The sequence below is a fragment of the Haliotis cracherodii genome, unplaced genomic scaffold (genome assembly GCF_022045235.1).
Source record: "Haliotis cracherodii isolate W230 unplaced genomic scaffold, xgHalCrac1.p SCAF_27, whole genome shotgun sequence".
In the NCBI taxonomy this organism is placed as follows: domain Eukaryota; kingdom Metazoa; phylum Mollusca; class Gastropoda; order Lepetellida; family Haliotidae; genus Haliotis; species Haliotis cracherodii.
In genome coordinates this window covers 2,797,793-2,813,277 of record NW_027266283.1, presented here as the reverse complement: position 1 = coordinate 2,813,277, position 15,485 = coordinate 2,797,793, and the positions used below count along the sequence as shown (strand labels likewise).

Here is a 15,485-nt window from a genome sequence, read left to right as displayed (position 1 = left end):
TCTCATAGTAACCTTGTGAGAGGTATTACTTGGGGGTTTTACATTTGAATTGCATAGACCTGCATTGAGGTTTTACATTTGAATTGTACGACCTGTTTGGAGAATTTACATTTTAATTGTAAGACCTGCTTGGAAATTTTACATTTGAATCGTAAGACCTGCTAGGAGGATCACGTGAATTGACCCTGCATCCTCACTTATCACATTTAGTATTGTTACCTAATGTTTTCCAATTGAGCCACTGGGACGGGTGAGGAAATGATGTTCAATCTTACATTTCATGACTACAGGTGCTTGCATGCTGCACATTCTCTCGCCCGCTGTCATCGGTTTCTTTTCATACCACTACTGATGTATTGTTGCAATATAAGGTTTTTCAATGTTTTCTTATTCATTCTAGTATTTCATGCTTTGAGACAGCTCATATGTTAGTTATAACACTCATCCTCGCTTCTTGTTGAAAATGCAAAACCTCAAGAGAGGGAAAGGCAAAACCGAGGAGGAGTGTTTTAGCGACAACGTAAAATATAAAATGGGACATGCAATGGTAGCAATCAAGATAATAACAAGGAGTCACCCCAGGATCCATCTAGGTTTGTCACCCGATCAGGTCCCGGGTTTGACAAATGATGAACTTTTAAAAACTGCAACAGTTTGGTCTAATCCTACAACATTAATCTGACACACCAACAGAAATATCACTCACAGTGGTGTGAAACCCAATTCACTCACACATTCATAACCCTCTGCTCAAAATAAAGTCTTTAAAAATAAATCTACAACAAATTGCAAATCTTCATTTTTTGTAAATATCAATGTTTTATTAATAGCATCACAGCAACATTCCTGGTAAAAATAAATAGAATGATGTGTTTTGGTTTGTATTCTTCTCACTCTAATTCACAATCCTGACTTGGTGGTCTTCATTCAGTATACACCAAAGGTAACTATAACAGAAGAGTCTACATTGGTGATTGATGAAGACACTGGTGCATAGTGATAACACCTATTCTCGGAACATGTTTGCTGTCCAACCTGCAGCCCTGTGTGAAGATCCGGGGTAGAATAGGTCTTCAACAACCCATGCTTTCCGTAAAAGGTGACTTTGCTTGTTGTAAAAGGCGACTAACGGGATTGGGTGGTCAGGCTCGCTGACTTGGTTGATGCATGTCATCGATCCCAATTAGGTTGATCGATGCTCATGATATCAGTCACTGGATTGTCTGGTCCAGACTCGATTATTTACAGACCGCCGTCATATAGCTCGAATATTGCGGCGTTAAACAACAAACCAACAACCCTGTGTGAAGGTCATCAAAGTCACGATACAGTTGTTTACAGCAAGGAAACATGTCGCCATGTATACCTTCCCAACTGCGTGAGATCTAGCGAGGGACCATCCTGTCGAAAGACATTAAATTTTATGTAAAAGGTAGCTGTTTCGCAATACATAAGGCACTATCACGAGCGCGATATCACAACCGAGTCTGTTATCAATGCATGAAACCTTGCATACCAAACTGATGCCACAATACCTTTAGATATTATTACATACTGTCCAGATACTAGTCTGCCTTAGGTTCAACCTCAGGATAAGATAAAAATGTAGAACAATATATATAGTTTTTAATCGGTGGCAGACATCCAAACAGGTAAGAGGTCAATCCCAACTGCTAGTTTAGACGCTCAATCCATTTCCATGTGTGGCAAATTGTAAATCTTAATGTGCATATTTTGCAACCGAAAGTACAAACATACAGATCATTATTTCATTCTTCTACCGTTTGATATTGAATAGAGCATGACCAGGATAGATTTTATTTATTTACCTTATTTGTTTTCTTCTTTTTAGCCAGGAGCCATGGAGGTATTGCTTGTGCTACTAGCTACTTGTCTATCTGTCGAAGGTACGTTATACTAACCAGGTCCCCATATATCAAGGAATACAGCTTTAAAAGTAAAGCATTACTAAATTCTGATGTTTTGCATTTGTGTTTGATGTTTCTATATAGTTAAACATATCCACTTGTCTAAGTCTTAGGCCTATGTTACATTTTGTAAACGCTCCAAAATGTTTTTATTGTTGTTTAACTATACTCAGCGATATTATAACGGATTCTGGAGCATACGATCCACGCTTAGGTTGCCAAGAACATATGCTTACCCGGAATCACCACGTGGCAATTGTAGATGCCATTTACGTCATATTCATAAGAATGAAAGATCATTGCTTTCGCATGTAAAGCTGTTTCTTGTTGTTGTCTTGTTCAGAAATATTAAGACAATGAAAAAAGGTTTTCGATATTAGCCGATTATGACAAACTCTTTTTGTTTCCAATTCCAGGAAGGGTATTGTGGACACATAAGGAATTCGACCCAAAGAACTACCGCAATGGTATGCATGCGCTGACCTCCAACGACTACGACCATGGATCTGGATCTGTCGTCACGGACCCTGCCGGTGGAAGCAACCACGTCTTGCGAGTCTGGTACCAGAAGGGCCGCTACAGTAGCCATGGTCCTAATGAAGGTGTCCAGTTCTTTGCAACGCCGACCGAAGACCATAGCGTCATGACCTTCAGTTATGATGTCTTCTTTGACAAGAACTTTGACTTCAGACGCGGAGGAAAATTACCGGGGCTGTTTGGCGGATGGACCAACTGCTCTGGTGGAAGGCACTCGGACAACTGCTTCTCGACCAGGTTCATGTGGAGGAAGGACGGGGATGGAGAGGTGTATGGCTACATTCAAGATCACACTCATCAGGTCCACGGTTTCTGTGACCACGCGGTCTGCAACTCCATAAAAGGGTACTCTCTTGGACGTGGTAAATGGAGGTTCCAGCGAGGCGTTTGGCAGAACATTGCTCAGTCAGTCCACCTCAACACCCCTGGGAAGACAGATGGGTCTATCAAGGTGTGGTATAATGGTAAACTGGTTTTCACAATCGACCAACTCAACATTCGGGCCAAAGCTAGCGTTGACTTGGATGGCATTTTCTTCTCAACTTTCTTTGGTGGTCATGACAGCACTTGGGCTCCAACTCATGACTGCTACTCCTACTTCAAGAACTTTGTTCTGTCCACTGACTCTGGTCACCCTACCATTATAGGATAATGTGCGAGCTGACATCGTTTCGGAATAAAGATAATTTGAAATAGAAAATATTTATTTTTAATATATATTTTTATATGCTTTTTTGTAAAACGACACACTCATGAATAACCAAGTGATTTGTATTTTGAGCAACGTCGCTTGTCATCGGGGTATGATGGCTTGTAATCAGCCATGTCATCGAGAGTCGACCCCATTAAGTCGCATCATACGGCAACCGTGTGAATGCGGAACATTTCTGACATCCCCAGGGAGGGAAATGTTTGATTTCAACATATTTTATTGCGGAAAATCAACTGGATTAGGAACAAGTGACACACTTACGATGCCTTCTCCTATATACATGTCATTTATTTATTTTTTGCATAGTGGTATATGAATAATGATAGTGCGGAATAAATGTACAGTGCATAGGAATTACAAGTAATGAGAAAATATAGTGAGTGAGTTTGGTTTTACGCCGCTTTTAGCAGTATTCCAGCAATATGACGGCGGGGGACACCAGAAATGGGCTTCACACATTGTACCCATGTCAGGAATCGAACCCGGGTCTTCGGCGTGACGAGCCAAAGCTTTAACCACTAGCCTACCCGACCGCCCTGAGAAAATATAATAACAAACACATATTCATATATACAGACAGTATTACAAACAAACACATATACCTACATACACTCACACATACATATACATATATACATATGATGAATTTTCATTTTTTGTGTACAATGGTACATGATATATTTATAAAATAACACAGTAGTTAATATACTAATAGACATTTTAAATGTATGTGGAGGGCGGGAAATATAGAAGGTAACTAAGCTGTGATAATTACATGAAATGCTTTTGTTTTACATCAAAATCAAAGTTATAACGAATAGCCAAACTAATAGAAAAAAAACAAAACACACAAAAAATGTATAAATAAGACTACGACTTTTTGTGTTGAAACAACCATGTATTATATGTGCAAGTCACATGTAAAATCAAGATAATTTGAAAGTGGCTCGTGAAATATAATTCTTGTTATATTAAGATACAATTTAAAATCTGTTTCAAAATCTGTTTGTTTCTACAATAAATTGATGGACATATTTAAAAATTAAGTTATTTTGTTCTTCGGATAGATTTTTGTTACCACTAAGAATTGTTTCTAAATTTGGTTGAGTCCCTATATTCCTAATGTTGATACACAAAGATTGTCTTATCAAAGAATATTTTTTTACATTCAAGAAAATAGTGAAAAGCATTTTCGCATGGGGAACCGCAAGGGCAAGAAATAGTGTCTGACAAATTAACCCTAAATAAATCATCATTTAGATTGTTACATCTATGTCTAAGTCTTTTGTCGATAATATTAATTTGACGCTTTCCATAACTGAAATAATATGGAGATTTAATAACATTCGGATAAATGTTTGTTTTTAATTCAGCTTCAGAGATACTATTTTTAATATTTTCATTTCGTGAATTCCACTGTTTTAAAGAGTCTATTATAAATGATTTCTGAAATGTACTTGTTCTTGCAAAAGGTACAGACATGTTCTGTTTGTTACGTAGGTTATAATTTGAAGCAGCTGATCTATTGTGGGGTATCAAATCATTTAGATATGAGGGATATATATTCATTTATTTTTATTTTGTGCACTGTCGTAAGTTTTTTAAATTTTTCGTCTCTCTTTCAGTGGTAGCCAGCCGGTTTCGAAATATAAACTTTCTCACGAGGCAAATTTGGTCAAACCTGTCACAATTCTGGCAGCGTCAAGTTGTATTAATTCAAGTTTATTTTCGTTATAAGCAGACAAATTGTCTCATACATCCGATGAGTATTCCAGAATAGGTCTTATAAAAGTCAGATAGAATTGTGACAGATTATATCTGTTTAATTTATATTTAAGTTTACGCACAGCTGAAACCATTTTCGCTGTTGACCTAGCAATAATTGAAACATTTGCAGTCCATTTCGTATCTTGAGATAAGGTGATCCCCAGATGTTTGTGGGTTTCTACATGTTCAATGGCACTGTTAGCATAGCAGATTGTTGGATAATTTTGTACCTGTTTGTGACTAAAAAGCATGTATTTTGTCTTGGTTGGATAAGATGTGCCATGTGCCATGTGCCATGTGCTTGCCATGTGCTTGCCCAGTGGTGGAGAGAGAGAAGGTCTTGATTTAGTCTGTCTTCAGTTACGACCATATCAGTAGATGAAGTTCCTGTACACGTTTCGTCGGCGAATAAAGGTTTCTTCCCGTCCTGATCATACATTAAAAAACGCCCTCCTTCGAAATTTTCCGGTTCCCAACACAAAGATTGTTGGCTGCTTATCTAATAAATCCTTGGAAAAAATTGGAAAAAGTGTTTAATGACTAAGTGGAACAGGATTTCTTTCCTTTATCACATATGTGCCTACACAAGACTCCTTCTACACGACCACTGTTTGTTTGTTTGTTTGTTTGTTGCTTAGCACCGCACTCAGCAATATTCAAGCTATATGACGGCGGTCTGTAAATAATCGAGTCTGGACCAGAAATAGGTGAACTACTAACCGACTACTTAATTGCTTTTTTTAGATAAGGTTAAAAAAGTCACAAGTAAAAAAGATTTTAGTATAACACATAAAAATATGATTATGATATAGTCTCAATCGTACAATGGACTGCCAAAGAAGATATTTCGAATGATTACTGAGGTACTTGTTTTGCATGTACAATGTATTTATATTATTTGTTGAATCATATTGAAAAGAGGGTTGTAGGGTTGGCTAGTGATAAAAGCGTTCGCGTGTCACGCTGAAGACCCGGGTTCGAGTACATGGGTACAATGTGTGAAGCCCATTTCTGGTGTCCCCCGCCATGATATTGCTGGAATATTGCTACAAGCGGCGTAAAATCATACCCACTCACTTATATTGAAAAGAGTTTCCAGTCTACCTACATGCTCACTATCGGATGACCCTATTCTTGTTCTTTTCATGCACTTTAGTTAAACTGATAAGGCGATAACACAGGCAAAAAGGCAAGTTTGTCCTTCACCTGAAACAGAAGGGAACATATGGTACATGTAGAAATTGGGACATCCCATAGTCATTGACGCATCAGATTTGGAAATGACCCTCCTTCCCCCTCCACCCCCACCCCCACACACAAACACACCCACACAAGCACACCCACCCACACACAAACCCGACCACCCACACACACACAAATTGGGACATCCCATAGTCATTGATGCATCAGATTTGGAAATGACCCTCCTTCCCCCTCTACACCCCAACCCCCCCCCCCACCCCCATCCATCCACCCCCCACCCCCATCCATCCACCCCCCCCCCCCACACACACACACCACACACACACAATGCAACGTCCTGAAAGCTTTACTTGTTTCATCCAGACTCGTTTATTGACAGACCGCCGTCGTACAGCTGGAATATTGCTGAGTGTGGCGTTAAACAACAAACAAACAAACAAAACTTTACAAATGCATCGCCATAGACGAACCATTTCTTATTTAGTTCATTTCAGCCACCCTGAAATATGTGTGTAAACTTTCGTTTGCCTGTAAGTATAATATATCATACAGAACAAATATGTTGAATGCATGATACTTTTTTTTATGAATAACAACCTATTTTACAAGCATGAGTTTGAACAACCATTTGGAAGCAGCAGCTCTGCAGGCACCACTGGTCATCTACTCTTTGTGCCAACAATCTTCGCACATTTCATTCTCAAATGTCCCAAGAGAGTGTCAAATGCAAAGAACACGTACTCATAGCATGTTCTTGTGTTGCCAGGTACATGCAATGAACCACTGAGGAGAAATGTTGATCTTAAAGAGTGTTAAATCGCTCTGAAAAATGCACAACTTCGTGCTCAACTCTTGGACGCAACTGTCACCTTGACACGAAAACGTGACTATTGTTTCTTTCTTTCTTTGATAACCATTTATCAAATCTGGGAAAATACATATGTTGAATCCTGATAGTTAACATAGATGTGGTACAGGATATTTGTACTCCCCCTTATTGTTGATCTGTTTTTTTCTGCATGTAGATCAGAATTTCTTCTCGGGGTGGCAAAATCACAGTTTAATCTATGCTTCAGGTCTCTTCAATTTGAAAGTTCTGTGCACAAATCCTCGAATATGTTGCACATTAATCTGAAGTATCGCAAATTGAATGTATTAAACGTTGAAATATTAGATACGAATACAAATATAATTCCTACACAAAATAGGGAACTACTGATTCGAATGTAGCTATTATTGAGGTTGGTTGGTTGGTTGTTTAAGGAAATCATGAGCATCGATCCACGCAATTGGGTATCGTTGAGGTTGGTTGGTTGGCTGGTTGGTTGTTTAAGGATCACATGAGCATTGATCAACGCAATTGGGTATCGTTGAGGTTGTTTGGTTGGCTGGTTGGTTGTTTAAGGATATCATGAGCATTGATCCACACAGTTGGGTATTGTTGAGGTTGGTTGGTTGGCTGGCTGGTTGTTTAAGGATATCATGAGCATTGTCGATCCACACAATTGGGTATCGTTGAGGCTGGTTGGCTGGTTGGTTGTTTAAGGATATCATGAGCATCGATCCACGCAATTGGGTTTCGTTGAGGTGTACGTTACAGACCTACCGTTGGAATGCATCTGGACGTAACATCTAATCACAATGACATTTCACATCACGCATGAGTGAGTGAGTGAGTGAGTTGGGTTTAACGCCGCTTTTAACAGCATTCCAGTTATATCGCGGTGTGTCAGCTTAATGTGGGAGGAAAGCCCGAAGTGATGCAGGTCTCAGACGTTTACCACTTCGGTGAAACCCACGAGCACGTGTATGGTGCTGACAAACCTAGAAACATAATCGGGGCGAACCGGGATTCGAACCCACAACCATAGGTTTCCGGCGTGCCCAAGGGACGCAACTCTGCACAGCGAATCGCGGCGCCTTAGACGACTGGGCCACCCGTGTCCCCACATCACGCAGGAACAACACGTGCAAACAGAAACCGAAGTGTCTGCACCTGTAGGAGAACTAATCACATATGCAGTTAAGCTGAGCACACGCTTAAAAATGCCGCCGCACAGTGTCTCAATGAACAAACAAAATGAATCATTGTGGGTTCGATAGAGGCTAGGGGGTGGGACGTCAATATCGCAAGTTTCCCGAACGTTTGGCCAATCAAGTACTGTAATTTCCCCGACTATGGGACAAGTACCATGAAACAGCTGGGGTTGAAAGGAGACCTTGGCGTGGCAGGCCCAAAAGCAAACGACATCTAGACAACATCATCTCACTACATTAATTGTGCTATACAATAGATTCAAATCTGCTCCTGTTATCAACAGAGAACACCGTGCAATAACGAGAATGCGAATTGCAAGATATACTTGTGAACACTGGCTCTGTGAAGCTTGCCCGAAAGCAAGGCGTCCTGTGAAAGTATGACACTAGGCGGCATAGATTAAGGTGGGTTCGGCAACACGTGGGACGGGCTGTGCGCCAATGACGTTACAACGTATTTACAGACGATCAAGGTTTTACCTCCGATTCACATTTGGCAGAAAACGTTGTTGGCGACGCAGCGGCCAGCGGTATGCCAGGACTGCAGTTGTCGACCATGATCGGTATGAGGGCGTTAGTGTCATGGTGTGTGGCGGTATCACACATGACAGGCGAACTGATTTGGTTATAGTGAATTAACATTTGACTTGCCAGCGATATGTTGACGACATGTTGCATCCTGTCGTTATTCAGTTCCATACCTCTGGTCATTGTAGATCGGATTCTGGAGTAAATATGTTTTGATTTATGTGAGATTGAATGACAAAGATCTGTTGATAAAATTTGATTTTCGGCCTTGCTGGCAACCATTTGGAAAAAAATGGCCCCATATCCAGCAGTACTGAGAGTAGCATTATAACCTAAAATACACTTCACATTTGAACCTTCCCTTATTGTATTTGAGGCTTCGTCAAAATAAAAAATGCCGATAAACATTTTCGACCTTGTTGGAGAAACCTTTTAGAAAGAAATGACTGGCTTCAAATCCAGCAGCACAGCAATTTCTAACTCCATGTCAAGTTTCATATATTCATCACCAACGGCAGAATGTACTCTTCCTCTATCAGACAGAAAATGAGATAGTAATTAGGGGGATGAATTTGAAGGTGTTCTATTTAATCTCAATCTCCGAAGGGATTACTAATGGTTCCCACAACCAATACTGGTCGTGAGAGGCGACTAAATGGATCGGATGGTCAGGATCCGGAGTAGCATTGGTCGTTGTTCATGTCATCATTCTCGGGATTGTCCAACTCAGAACAAACGCATGCTCCTGAATGCGAACTGTAACCCTGATCAAACAACGTTTGAGAACTGTAACCCTGATCAAACAACGTTTGGGAACTGTAACCCTGATCAAACAACGTTTGAGAACTGTTACCCTGATCAAGCAATGCTTGAGAACTGTAACCCTGATCAAACAACGTTTGAGAACTGTAACCCTGATCAAACAACGTTTGGAAACTGTAACCTTGATCAAACAACGTTTGGGAACTCTTACCCTGATCAAACAATGTGTGGGAACTGTAACCCTGATCAAACAACGTTTGAAAACTGTAACCCTGATCAAACGACGTTTGAGAACTGTAACCCTGATCAAACAACGTTTGAGAACTGTAACCCTGATCAAACGACGTTTGAGAACTGTAACCCTGATCAAACAACGTTTGAGAACTGTAACCCTGATCAAACAATGTGTGGGAACTGTAACCCTGATCAAACAACGTTTGGGAACTGTAACCCTGATCAAACAACGTTTGGGAACTGTAACCCTGATCAAACAACGTTTGAGAACTGTAACCCTGATCAAGCAACGCTTGAGAACTGTAACCCTGATCAAACAATGTGTGGGAACTGTAACCCCGATCAAACAACGTTTGGGAACTGTAACCCTAATCAAACAACGTTTGAGAACTGTAACCCTGAAAAAAACAACGTTTGGGACCTCTTACTCTGATCAAACAATGTGTGGGAACTGCTACCCTGTCAAACAACGTTTGGGAACTGTAACCCTGATCAAACAACGTTGAGAATTGTAACCCTGATCAAGCAACGCTTGAGAACTGTAACCCTGATCAAACGACGTTTGGGAACTGTAACCCTGATCAAACAACGTTTGTGAAGTCTTACCCTGATCAAACAACGTTTGAGAACTGTAACCCTGATCAAACCACGTTTGGGAACTGTAACCCTGATCAAACAACGTTTGTGAAGTCTTACCCTGATCAAACAACGTTTGAGAACTGTAACCATGATTAAACAACGTTTGGGAACTGTAACCCTGATCAAACAACGTTGAGAACTGTAACCTTGATCAAACAACGTTTGGGAACTGTTACCCTGATCAAAAAACGTTTGGGAAGAGTAACCCTGATCAAACACGTTTGAGAACTGTAACCCTGATCACACGACGTATGGAAACTGTAACCCTGATCAAACAACGTTTGAGAATTGTAACCCTGATCAGACAACGTTTCATGAAGAGTCCTTTGACGCAGCTGATAATCTTTGTGGAAACAGCATGCGCTGTTTGGGAACCGTAACCCTAATCAAACAACGTTTGAGAACTGTAACCCTAAAAAAAACAACGTTTGGGACCTCTTACTCTGATCAAACAATGTGTGGGAACTGCTACCCTGTCAAACAACGTTTGGGAACTGTAACCCTGATCAAACAACGTTGAGAATTGTAACCCTGATCAAGCAACGCTTGAGAACTGTAACCCTGATCAAACGACGTTTGGGAACTGTAACCCTGATCAAACAACGTTTGTGAAGTCTTACCCTGATCAAACAACGTTTGAGAACTGTAACCCTGATCAAACAACGTTTGGGAACTGTAACCCTGATCAAACAACGTTTGTGAAGTCTTACCCTGATCAAACAACGTTTGAGAACTGTAACCATGATTAAACAACGTTTGGGAACTGTAACCCTGATCAAACAACGTTGAGAACTGTAACCTTGATCAAACAACGTTTGGGAACTGTTACCCTGATCAAAAAACGTTTGGGAAGAGTAACCCTGATCAAACACGTTTGAGAACTGTAACCCTGATCACACGACGTATGGAAACTGTAACCCTGATCAAACAACGTTTGAGAATTGTAACCCTGATCAGACAACGTTTCATGAAGAGTCCTTTGACGCAGCTGATAATCTTTGTGGAAACAGCATGCGCAAGTTTACCTCAAAAGGTGTAAATGTTAAAGTTTGTTTTCTTGTTTAACGCCGCACTGAGTAATATTTCAGCTATATGACAGCGGTCTGTAAATAATCGAGTCATGACCATACAACCCAATGATCGATATTGTGAGCAACGATTCACGCCACCGGGGTACGATGACACGCAGTCAAGTCACCGAACCTCACCATCCGATCCATTTGGTCACCACTCACGACCAGCATAGGTTGCTTGGAATCTATTCTAACCAGGAATATAACTTCTATGATATTATTAACGCATTATTAACTATTGGACAGTTGAAGACATAAGTTCATCTAAAGAACAACATCCGCATCCAAGCCGCCTCATCAAAACACCTAGGACCAGAGCTAGAATCAACGCGAATCAACTAATTTTGTAAGTTAAATACTATAACAGACATTGTCTTGTCACAGTAGTGAGTGAGTATAGTTTTACCCCGCATTTGGCAATAATCCAGCAATATCACGGCGGGGGACACCAGAAATGGGCTTCACACATTGTACCCATGTCGGGAATCAAACCCGGGTCTTCGGCGTGACGAGCGAACGCTTTAACCACTAGGCTACCCGACCGCCCCCTTGTCACAGTAGGGAAGAACTATATGCTTACCGTTAGGGTTGATTCTGTCAGTAGAAGTTAACGTTATTGTCAACGAAACGAAATACTGACCTTTAATCACGGAATGTCAGCATACACGCGTTATTCGTACAGGAGGTCAAGGCGTTGTCTCGATAAGAGTCTCAAAACTCTATATAAATTGACATGAAATTACTACTTCGTTAGCTGCGGCAGAAAGTCAACCCGGTGAGTAGCAACACAACGTTGATGTTTGATTTTCAGTGGTTTATCCAAATAATTTTCACAACTATTTTGCCTCTTACGCTCAATGGAATCTGTTTCGGTGCATAATTGATACTCAGCATCCAATGGCGCTGAGGTTTCCTATTTAACATTTCTAATTATTTAATATATCTTTAAAAAAATGAGAATCGGGATCTGATCTGATCTGGGCTGTACAGACAGCTTCTATAACTTGTTTGTGTGCTTCCTATATGCTCCAATGCTAAACGTGATAGTAACCATTACTACGTGTTTAACGGCAAGTTGCTAGCAGATATAATAGACTCATTTTCCGTAAAGTCACATTGGCGTTATGATAAATAAATCAAAATAAAATATAAAGTAAACAGATCAACAGAAATACGTATTTTAACGGCCAAGCCGATATCAGTCACTGTGAATGGTGACAAATACCATTGGTTTAATGATTCCGTGACATCTGTACCATCAACTGCTTTTGCAGAGATTTCTATTGAATATGGAAAGGGTTTTGTCGCTTTTATTTATTTGAATATCCGTTGATGTATACACAATCACAAAGAATTATACTGATTCTTTTACCGTTTTTTCTACGTTCAGAATCATGGAGCTCGTCTTTTTGCTATTTTTGGCTATCAGCGCATCCGTCGAAGGTATTTGATTATCAATATATATCTCTAACATGAAGTTGGTTGGTTGTTTTTTGTTTAACGCCGCACTCAGCAATATTCCAGCTATATGACGGCGGTCTGTAAATAATCGAGGCTGGACCAGACAATCCAGTGATTGATATCATGAGCATCAATCCACGTAGTTGGGATTGATGACATGCATCAACCAAGTCAGCGAGCCTGGCCACCCGATCCCGTTAGTCGCCCCTTACGACAAGCATGGGTTGCTGAAGACCTATTCTACCCCGGACCTTCACGGGTCCTCTAACATGAAGCGGGGTTGGTGGGGTAGCCTAGAGGTTAAAGCTATGGTTCGTCCGTTCCCCACATGAAACATGTTTGGTGTTTACCCGTAATGATATTGCTACAAAGCTGCTAAAAGGGGCATAAACTCACACTCGCTCACTCACTCACTCACTCCTGCCGTACATTAATCGGAATCTATTGATTTCGTACGGGTAAACTAATCTGATTTGAGAGTTAACTATATTTGAGTAGTATGTTACCAGATTCACTTCGCTAGGTCAATATTCTCTTCCCTACATATTTACCAAAACCAAAAACAATGTTCATTAACACTCATCTGAAGAGACTCAAGAAACGTTGGGTCGTCACGCCGAGATCCAGGGTTTTATTCCCCACGTGGTTACATTGTGAAAAGGCCCTTTCTGGAAAATTACTGACAATGGCGTAAAAGCAGCAATTTTCCTGCTCACCGATAATTACGTTCACATGGTCTCTCATAGATTGGAAGGAATTGTTTTCCTTCTAAACATTAAGAAGACAAAGATGTTTTTATTGGGAATAGCAATTTGTTTGGTTGAAGCTTGATTGCTTCTAATGACGAGTTTCATCTTGTTGTTTTAAATCTGATATTTAAGATCACGAAATAAGCGCATGGATATCAAGAAGGACTCACTAACTCTGTTTTCTCCTCTTCCTAGGAACGGTATTGTGGGTTCATAAGGAGTTTGACCCAGCAAACTACCGCAATGGTATGCATGCGCTGACCTCCAACGACTACGACCATGGATCTGGATCTGTCGTCACGGACCCTGACGGTGGAAGCAACCACGTCTTGAAAGTCTGGTACGAGAAGGGCCGCTACAGTAGCCATGGCCCCAATGAAGGTGTCCAGTTCTTTGCAACGCCGACTCAAGACCATAGCATCCTGACCTTCAGTTATGATGTCTACTTTGACAAGAACTTTGACTTCAGGCGCGGAGGAAAATTACCGGGACTGTTTGGCGGATGGACCAACTGCTCTGGTGGAAGGCACTCGGACAACTGCTTCTCGACCAGGTTCATGTGGAGGAAGGACGGGGATGGAGAGGTGTATGGCTACATACAAGATCACACTCATCAGATTGACGGTTTCTGTGACAACGTGGTCTGCAACTCCATAAAAGGGTACTCTATGGGACGGGGTAAATGGAGGTTCCAGCGAGGCGTTTGGCAGAACATCGCTCAGTCAGTCCACCTCAACACCCCTGGGAAGACAGATGGGTCTATCAAGGTGTGGTATAATGGTAAACTGGTTTTCACTATCAACCAACTCGACATTCGGGCCAAAGCTAGCGTTGACTTGGATGGCATTTTCTTCTCAACTTTCTTTGGTGGTCGTGACAGCACTTGGGCTCCAACTCATGACTGCTACTCCTACTTCAAGAACTTTGTTCTGTCCACCGATGCCGGCAACCCTACCATCATAGGATAATGTACACATGTACACGCCAACATCATTTAATAAAATGGTTTCAATGAAAGTGGAGTTATTCTCATCGTCGTCATCGAAATAGGAGTACACATAGAAAAACTGAAATTTTGATGGTTTGCAGCGTGTTTTAATTTAAAATCAGTTACAAGTATTTCACGGGAATAAGACGCATGGGTATATTTGTAGATAATGTTTAAACGGGTAGATGAGGGGAGGAAATATTAAGGAAGTCAGACGTCCTACGAAAAGTGAAAGCAATTATAATGTCGAAAACAGTTCTGCCATTAGACATTATGTACAATGGCTTGCAGAATGACTGAAACACAATTCCAGCTATCGCACTCATACCTCCCTTTCCCTTACTTTGAATTTATTAATAGCAATCAAATAATATTTTTGGATGTATGGGTCCGACAAATATTTCAAATATTTTGCGTCATTTGCATATGGATATCGTTGGCATCACCAAGGGAGATACGTCTCGGTAGTGTTTCCACAATAACCTACAGTACAAGGAGAAGCACAATCAGCCAGCATGCAGGTAACAGGACTGACGATGTGTCTGCCATTATGCATTTATCGATGTCAGGTACACAGCGTGCATACTCAACCTCTTCGTCACTTCCGTCTGCGCAGTCGTATGCGCAGTCACATCTCATAAGGAAATGAATACAAACGCTCCCATCTCTGCACGGAAACCACTGGTGGTTGCATGTCTGAAGTGAAAGGGTGTGTTACGTGATAAGCATGTAAATTGGTGTTATATATAGTGATGAACGTAGCACAGACACGTGGATCGACAAGGATTGTCGTTTAAAAAACCGCGTTATGCACTATAACTTCATTCAATACGTTTTTTTTAGATATGATGAAGGGGCCATATCTGA

At 40.8% G+C, this 15,485-nt stretch overlaps 3 protein-coding genes across 5 annotated transcripts; all 3 read left to right on the top strand.

Annotated features, from left to right (window-relative positions):
* The first annotated feature begins 1,599 nt into the window (after positions 1–1,599).
* Positions 1,600–3,165, top strand: LOC139473216 (uncharacterized). Of its 3 annotated transcripts, none has more exons than XM_071255738.1 (3): positions 1,600–1,652; positions 1,853–1,907; positions 2,345–3,165. In XM_071255738.1, exons 2-3 carry the CDS (start codon positions 1,862–1,864, stop codon positions 3,115–3,117), a joined length of 819 nt encoding a protein of 272 aa, XP_071111839.1. In that variant the 5' UTR covers positions 1,600–1,652; positions 1,853–1,861; the 3' UTR covers positions 3,118–3,165. The 3 variants fall into 3 exon arrangements, with proteins under 3 accessions (XP_071111839.1, XP_071111841.1, XP_071111840.1); XM_071255740.1 differs by lacking the exon at positions 1,600–1,652 and adding an exon at positions 1,693–1,713; XM_071255739.1 differs by lacking the exon at positions 1,600–1,652 and adding an exon at positions 1,696–1,746.
* A 6,286-nt stretch (positions 3,166–9,451) lies between these two features.
* LOC139473154 (uncharacterized protein DDB_G0287625-like) lies at positions 9,452–10,141 on the top strand. Its single transcript, XM_071255670.1, has one exon. The coding sequence runs from the start codon at positions 9,452–9,454 to the stop codon at positions 10,139–10,141; it is 690 nt and encodes a 229-aa protein (XP_071111771.1).
* Positions 10,142–12,130: 1,989 nt separating this feature from the next.
* Positions 12,131–14,647, top strand: LOC139473206 (uncharacterized). The gene is made up of 3 exons (XM_071255728.1): positions 12,131–12,195; positions 12,811–12,863; positions 13,826–14,647. The coding sequence occupies exons 2-3, from the start codon at positions 12,815–12,817 to the stop codon at positions 14,596–14,598; spliced, it is 822 nt and encodes a 273-aa protein (XP_071111829.1). The 5' UTR covers positions 12,131–12,195; positions 12,811–12,814; the 3' UTR covers positions 14,599–14,647.
* The last annotated feature ends 838 nt before the right edge of the window (positions 14,648–15,485 follow it).

What these genes read in the sequence shown, in the direction of transcription:
- LOC139473154 (XM_071255670.1), top strand. Translation starts at nt 9,452, where the DNA reads ATGCTCCTGAATGCGAACTGTAACCCTGATCAAACAACGTTTGAGAAC.
- LOC139473216 (XM_071255738.1), top strand. Translation starts at nt 1,862, where the DNA reads ATGGAGGTATTGCTTGTGCTACTAGCTACTTGTCTATCTGTCGAAG. An exon ending in TACTTGTCTATCTGTCGAAG is followed by an intron (nt 1,908 to 2,344) that starts GTACGTTATACT and finishes TTCCAATTCCAG; the next exon opens with GAAGGGTATTGTGGACACAT.
- LOC139473206 (XM_071255728.1), top strand. Translation starts at nt 12,815, where the DNA reads ATGGAGCTCGTCTTTTTGCTATTTTTGGCTATCAGCGCATCCGTCGAA. An exon ending in TATCAGCGCATCCGTCGAAG is followed by an intron (nt 12,864 to 13,825) that starts GTATTTGATTAT and finishes TCCTCTTCCTAG; the next exon opens with GAACGGTATTGTGGGTTCAT.